We start from the raw sequence: 8291 nt of genomic DNA on the forward strand, positions 1-8291 counted from the left end.
GCGGTGTACATGGGGATGCTAAGAACGAAACAAAAACAGCTTCAATCTACTGAATTCACATGAGCTTGATTGCCTTTCTCTATCTCTTGATCGAGGTTGCCATTTTACTTGTTACAGATTTTGCAAGACTGTCCAGAAGAGCCTGAAGCTATTAATGATGAGGAGCAATTTGATGAGATTGAAGCAGTTGGGAAATCACTTTTGGATAGATTAACTGTTCCTGTAGTTTATCCTGATGGGTATGATACATGTTCTTATAATTTTGTCTTTTTATTGGTGAATTCTTAAAGTGAAATCATCAAGAGAGGAATATCTGTTTTTTAAAAAGCCAAGTAAAAATTAGCTTTGGTTCACGTCTTCTATTTCACAATAAATTGGTTTGTAATGAAAAGAAATATAAACTTAGCTCTTAGAAACAGTAGCAGTTGGTACTTGACACTATCAAATGTGGTGCTTCTTGACAGCTTATTGCAGAAGGCTGATAACCTGGGTTCTAGCCGTGGCCCTGATGAGAGGGAGTAGGATGCCTCTGGGCTTCGTCTGGCGCAGGGAAGGGGAGTGCAGGGCCGTAATGTTCAGTTAGCTGATAATATATTAAACATCAAGTTAAACACTTCACTTCGTTATTTTTGACCAAACAGTACTAGACCAATATGGTTAATCCTGATTTACAGATGTAGAAATCTGAAGCTTAGAAAAATTAAGTGAGGTGCTCAGGATTTCACAGCTTCTAAGTAGAATTGGAATACAGTCTCATGTTGGTCCAACTCTGAACACATTCTTTTTTCTCTATGCTATATGGAATCTGAATTTCTTCACTTGTAAAATGATGGGGTCCTGCTTCCCACATTGCTTTGCATTTTGAAAATTAATAAAAGAAAGAAGTGATCTCATGCAAATAAATGGGCCATTAAATGAATCTGAAGGAGCTTCATCCCTCAGGTTCTCGACCTCAGTGAAAATAATTTAGAGGTAATCCAGAGGATATTTACTTCAAATGACAGAGCAACCACATCATTGAATGTATTTATCTTTACTCTGTAGTATAGTGTAATTGATAGGATTGTAAACTCTGGAATCAGATTTTGTGGGTTTAAATTTCAGCTCCACCACTTACTAGCTGTAACACCTTGGGGAAGCCACTCAGCCTTTCTGTGTCTCAATTCCATCATCTAAAAATTAGGGATATATTATTCATACCTTTTCAGGTTACAGGGGCAAGGGAATTACATGAGCTAAATGTATATAAATTATTTACAATGAATCTGGCACAGGGGCTCCTGGATGGCTCATTCAACTGAGTGTCTTACTCTTCATTTCAGCCAGGTCATGATTTCAGGGGTTGTGGGATCCAGCCCAGAGTCTGTGCTGGGCATACAGCTTGTTTGAGATATTCTCTCCCCAACTCTCCCTTCCCCTGCTTGCGTGCTCTCTCTATAAGTAAAATCTTAAAAAAAAAGAAAAAAGAAAAAAAGAAAGAAAGAAAGAAAAAAGAAAAAACAACAAAAAAACCCCCAAATCTGACACATAGTAAGTGCCACTACTACTGTGTCATGAACTTCAAGTGATTATTTGAAATTGATTTTGGGAAGATACAATTTTATTCCCTTGAAAGCATATAATTCATAGTCTATATTTAGATAATCTTTGGTCATAGGCAAAATTAAACCATCAGAAGTAGCCTAAATTCGTATTAGGTATCTGCAATGCAGTGTAAAAGAATAAAATCTAAAAATTTATAATTTAGCTTGCAACAGTATTGGAGGGATGCCTTCTGGTTATTCCATTCCAGGGAGTCCCCATCCCCATTTCTGTGCTTCACAACCAGTTGTTAACACTATCTCTCTTCTACTGAGGTCAGCCTGGGAGCCTTTATAACTAGGATTTTTGCTTGGTCTTCTCCTCCTACTACTGTGTTCTACAAATAGTCCATAGCATTTCTTCATGTTTTTAAGATTGAGGAATAAGTTAGTACTGTGTATTCACATTTCACAACCACCACCTTTAATATTTCAAATTGTTATTTTGTCATAAAAATGGATAACTTGTTGATACTGTATAGTTTGTTTGACAGCAAGCATATTCAGATGTATTTTTTGTAACACTGTCCTGGAAAAAATAAAAGAAATTAGATGATCTGTCTGGATTCACTGCTTGAAGACTCCAGTTCAAATGTTGGTTTTCCCACTGTGTGATCCTAGTTAAATCATTTAATTTTCTAGGCCTTAGTTTTCTGATCTTAAAAAATACAAACCTTAACCAAATAATTTCTAAGAACTCTTCTAGCTCTAAAAGATTCTGTGACTCTGAATACAGTACCTTTTCAAGTAGGATAAAATTAAGTGATTTTATCTTTTAAAGTCTCAAATGATCCCTTAACATTAAACAGGTATTTCGCTTGCCAGCTATATTAGACATATATTAGACACACATTTGGTGTACATAGCCCTTATCCTTGAAGAACACATACAGATTTTATATTTGTATATGCATATGCACCCAAAACTGAAAAGTAGAATATCTCCAATGTTGCATTGTTTCCTTTATTGTTTCATTGTTTGGTTGCATTGTTTGATTTATTGAGATTATTATAAGTACATATGCTACAACATTTAATGCCACTAGGCTTTTTCTCTCAACATGTCTTAATATATTTAATGCCATTTAAAAATGTTTTTCCCACTGAATTACTATTCAAAGGTAAACAGTATGGTCTGCAAGTGAACTGTCTTATCACGTGTATAATATTTATGGTAATCTTTGCTCCCTTTTGTATTTGCTGTAGTCCGTGGATTTGTATTAATCTGATTGCGGTTTTTCTGTTTGTTTTGATTTTTAGAACTGAACAATATTTTGGGAGTCCAAGTGACATGGCTTCCACTGCAGAACACATCAGAGACAGGATGAAACTGGTTAGTCTCAAAAGGCAGCAGCTGAGACATCCCGAAATGATGACCACAGAGAGCTAATAGCTACCAGCTTCCCACAAATCTACAGTTCATAATCCCGCATGTTGTTGGCATACTACAGCATTAGCCGCAATACATTAAGATACATTTCACAGCCAGGATAAGCCTCATTTTTTTCCATTTTACATTTCTTTATACACATTAACACCTTGCAACTACAAGGCATCATTACTTAACTTGCTTTGAGACCATAGACTCCAAGTATCTTAAAAGAAGGAACTGTAAACATTGCACTGAAAACACTTGCTTTAAAGCTTTACCTGACCTGTCAATTTGTAGGTGAACAACTGATAATAAGCGTTGAATGGTGCTAATAAGAGTTTAAGAATTCTCTATATAAAAAATGGTTGACCTTCCTCCCCAGGTGATGTAGTAAATTTAGACTATAGTTAAATTGTTATTAGTAGACAGTGGTGTACTCAAAGATTTTACTTTGTAATTCTTCTTCAAAATTGATTATTTTTATTGTGTCAGTATAAAGAAAACTTTCAGATCTTTGATATATCATATTCATTAAAGGACATTTTCCTATTTGTATTGATAATGTATTAAAAGTTGTTTGTGCTTAATAAAAGGCTTCTTTTAAACATCTTATTTAATTTGGTGGTTATATCCTGTTTCCAAACATGAGTGCCTTATTTAAAAGGGCATTCTTAGGATTGTGAGGATGGTTTAATATTTGTTCTTTCATGTTGGTTGCATGTGTTTTAGCCAGGAAATTCATATGTAAGCATGTGTATATAATAAATAAGCATGTTTAATACTGAAAAATAATTGTGAAGAGCAATTTAGATCTTAACTTAAAAATAATGGAATACTATTTCTAATTGTTCTTCTCTTCAAGTTGAAAATATCCAAATTATTAACAACCCTAAAGATACTTTTGTCTTTGGGGAGGAGGGCTGGGGAAGAAGGCATACATAATTACTTAAGTATAATCCTGTATATCAGAGGAATCTTTCTGGATTGAATATGGCAATTGTTAATAAAGTTTAATTTCTCATGATAGATGAAGCAAAATTCTGAAGCAGTCTAATAATAAAAATTGTACAATTCTTTTAGAGAGATAAAATTTATAAAATGTTAGTGCTTTTAAGTTTATATTAAGTTTAAATGGTAAAATACATATTTTTGTGTTCATTTTTTTTCAGAAAATGTTTTTGAAAAAGATTAAAAATAATTTTTTAGCTGTGATTAATACAGAATTATGCAAAGAATTGTATGCTGGTTCCTTTTTCATGTCCATAAAAATGTTCATGTATCCTCCAAAGCAAAAAACTCCCTCTCAGCCTATTGGTTTCTCCAGCCTTCTTCACTGCCAGACCTCTTGGAGAAATCCATATCATTCCCTCTGCATCCTTCTCACTCACTGTTCAACACCTTGCAGTCTGATTTTATACACTTCAGTGAAACTGTTCTCAGTGGACATGTAACTCTCAGTTACAGAATTGAATGATTGTTTCTTTCAGTCTGGATTACTTATCCTTCTCTGTCTCTAATATTTACACCATTGAGCAGCCTTTCCTAAATGGTGTCCCTTGAAGATGTCATCCTCTGCCATAACTTTGAGTGCAGTCACATAACTTCTACTTAAAGTGTATCTACTAAAATACACTCTCAGATTCTGTCTTCAGAAGGCTTCTGGAACGATCTCATCCTTAGATTTCTGTGTTATCCATGTTTTGTGTTCCATATCTGGTCCAAAATTTCAGACCCATACTTTCAACTACCTACTTGTCATTTCAGCCTAGAGAAGTCATCCTGTTTTTTCACTTTTGTTCTTTCTGAGCAATTTGGTTAATTTTTTTCTAATCAGCCATGCCAGAAAATCTGGGAGCGATGCCTAATTGCTCCCTTTTTTCTTATGCTCCCACTGCTTCTGAGAACATTCTAGAAATTCCTTCTATATTTGATATCCTCTCAGTCTTTTAGGACTTAACTTCTGAGTACAAACTTTTGTGATTCTTCATTTCAGTCTTCATAATGGTGCTAAGCACATGCTACAATTGTTTATTGATGCCTTTGCCTCCTACGTCATAGTCTCTGTTGAGGGAAGGGATTTTGTGGGATTCTCCTCTTCCCAGGCTTTTGCTCATATGTAATAATTGCTCACTTCCTCTGTATGTGAATGGTCTGTTGTAGGCATTAGTAATAATCCCCTCTATATTGCAGTCTGAAGTGTGTTTTAAATATACTTCCTAAAATTATGACTGACTTATGAATTAAACAACTCATCAGGAAGTCATTTGGTATTTTAGATACTTATGTATTAAGTAATATAGATATTTAGTTACACTCAATATTCTACTGAATTTCAGAGTAGTAAGAATGTTTTTATTAAGACTTTGCTAGAAAGGAACTGCACTATAAGTAATGGGACTCTTGGTTTTATCATCAACTTGACTACTTACTGTCCAGTAAGTTAATTTTTAATATGCCTTAAGCAATCCAGCCTACAGCAAGAGTAAAATGAGGCATCATCTGGAAATGTTATTTGTAATTTGAGGATTTCAGATGAAACCGAATATGCTTTTGACATAATACTGTTGCTCTTCATTTGTAAATTTGCTGCTACTTTCTATATGTATATCTGTATGTATACATACAATGATGATTAAAAACCCAACAGTGTCCTAATGTGGTTTTTTTTTTCATAGCGTTACTTAGAGTACATGTGAAGGAAGTGACAGAAGTCTGTTTGAAAGCATGAGTTCTTTGTTCATCGTGAATTAATGTTGGCCCACAAATGGAGAAAGAACCATCATTTGTATATGCCATTGTTGGTATATGCCACAACTTTCCACATTACTTTGGCTCATCTCAGGGAATTCTTGAAGTGTTAATTGGGCTAGTTTTGTTTTGTTTTTTGTTTGTTCTGGTTTGGGGGATTTTTTTTTTCTCTTGCCTACTTACTATATATTTGCTCCTCTATAAGCTCAGTACATAACAGTTTTGACATCTGTTCTTCACACGTCTCACCCAGCAGAGCTAAGATGCAAAGATGGTAACTTTATTTCAGATAAAATTAACTTCATTACCAGTCCTTATTGGTGAACTTATTCTGCTAAGGTGACTCATTGATGATGGTGATGAAACTGCTCAGCCTGTCCAGCCAGGATGTTGATGGCAGGTCTAGGCTTCATTACTGTGTGGAAGATTGAATACTACTATCACTTTGTAGGCATTTAAATTGGCCAGTGCTCCCGAGTGTTAACTAGTATTAATTTGTTGTTTCATTACCTGTCAGTTGAAATATGGGGTGTGCTATTTAGTTTGTTGTTACTGTTGGTGGCATACACTTAAGGTGAACATGACGATTACATTCTGATAGTGGTGAGCTAACCATACTCTCTGTTGTAAACCTGTTGTAACCAACAGCACGACTGTGAGATTAGCTGAATGGAACTCACTGTATAGTCTACAGTCAGAGAACTCAGAATTCTCTACTGCATTGTAATGTTCTTTGCCAGAGAGATTGGATATTGCTGTGTACTCTTCCTATCCTGTGGTTCCTAAGAACTAAACATGCTCTGGTTGTGAAAGTCCTCCACATCTTGAGTTTACTGAAAATGGCATGGGAAACTAACATAAGTATCATCAGTGACAAGAGTTATATGGTTGAGGTATCTTTGGCTAAACCCCCAAAGGAAGAATTCCCTAATTAAGGAGTTAGGCTGGAACATACCTAGCCAATTAACCCAATTAGTAGACTTAGCACTGTTAACTTTCGGTTCTGAAAATAAAAATCTTCAGTTAGAGGTGGAACTATACTTCTGCTGTGGAGGGCAACAAATACCTTGATAAGGCAAAATTAAGTATTGATTTAACATCTGACATTACACAGCTTTAGTATGTGCTATGGAAACATTTATGTTTAGCTAAGAAGCATAAGTAATGGCAAACATATTAAAGATCATAAAAAAGCCAAAGTAAGAACTGTAGTGAATATAAATGGAATGAGTTTGGAGTTTGAATATCTGGCTCAAAATCTGGCTTGGCCATTTACTGACCCTTATAAAAATGGCTAAACTTCTCTGGGTCTGTAAATATAATCATATTAAAAAATAGGTTGAAAACTACAATATTATCCCAAGTGGAAGGAATTATTAATATAATTATCTTCTCAGAATAGAAAATAGAGCGTCTTTAATGTTGCTCTTTTCTCTGATGACGAGCATGGGGTCATGAGGGAAATGGCACTATGCTCACCTCTCTGAGTTCCATTTCCCTTGCATTCAGAATTACGTACTGGAAATACTAAGGGTGGAGTCGATGAGCTCATCAGTAAGAAACAAGACTTAAATCTGACAGATTTAACTCTTTTATGGCAGGATGATAGACCAGCGAAATAGAAGACAAGTGAGGAGAATCATCTACTTTGAGGGTGACAGGACATGACACAGTGGCATTAATAAATAAGTAAGTAAAAATCATACTCAGAGTGGATTTCAGAGAGTCAGCACCAGCTGGTGGAAACAACAAAAGCACAAAGCTGTTAAAAGTATCCTAATAATCAACAAGCATGACTTGAGACCACCATTAGTACTGTTACGGTTAGAAAAGAGCAATCTTGATAAATTTGAGCCGTGTTAATGAAAAAGACTAGTCCTGTCATCGACTGCTAGAACTAGGGATGCTCCATGAAATAGCATAAATGCAGGGGAAGGTTTTAAGACTAAAAAGATTCGTAGATCTGATCCTGAATAACATGACTGCAGTATTTTAAAGCAAACTTGAAAGCTTGACAGCACTAGTCCATGTGCTTCAAGAAAAGCAGAGCCTGTACTAGAACATGAAGCACTTAGAGAACCAAGATTATTTGGTTATTTTTGTTAGAGAACCCTTAGGCTGTGTGTGTGTGTGTGTGTGTGTGTGTGTATTCCTTATACAGTTCTATAGAAATTCTTAGCAAACACCTAAAGATAGCTAGCAGCCACTAAATAATAAGCACAGTATTGTTAATGGGTTTTAAGTCAGGCATGTGGAAAACTACTTCTGACAAAAGGCTAATGAAGTCTGAAGCCAGTCTTAGTGACTCTAAAGGTGTCGCCTTAGAAATATTTATAAGTTACATGCCATCACTTCAGGGCATCCCCAAATGAGTCCCTCCTTTGAGAGACAGGATAATTCAGATGTCCTTCCACTCAAAACATAGGGGCCTGTCTGTATGATCAAACCTTACACTGTGTTTTGGGTCTACACATCTTTTATTATAGTTGCCATAGTTCTTTTTTAGTTTAGAAGTCGGGTAAAAATTTCTGAGCTTGATTTTTCTCTTAAGAATGTTTCTTCACCTTAACTCTTACATTAGTCTACACAGCC

General features: G+C 35.4%; 1 protein-coding gene across 3 annotated transcripts in view; it reads left to right on the forward strand.

The window, feature by feature from the left end:
• The window catches only part of SESTD1 (SEC14 and spectrin domain containing 1), a 140616-nt gene extending 133293 nt beyond the window's left edge, over positions 1–7323 (forward strand). For all 3 annotated transcript variants that reach the window (XM_045066621.1, XM_045066619.1, XM_045066620.1), the window contains 2 exons: positions 118–239; positions 2840–7323. In XM_045066621.1, coding sequence (XP_044922556.1) covers positions 118–239; positions 2840–2969 — 252 coding nt within the window. In that variant the 3' untranslated portion in view covers positions 2970–7323. The remainder of the gene's footprint in view (positions 1–117; positions 240–2839) is intronic.
• The last annotated feature ends 968 nt before the right edge of the window (positions 7324–8291 follow it).

The sequence above is a fragment of the Mustela putorius genome, unplaced genomic scaffold (assembly GCF_011764305.1).
Source record: "Mustela putorius furo isolate JIRA1106 unplaced genomic scaffold, ASM1176430v1.1 tig00003869_pilon_pilon_pilon, whole genome shotgun sequence".
NCBI lineage: Eukaryota > Metazoa > Chordata > Mammalia > Carnivora > Mustelidae > Mustela > Mustela putorius.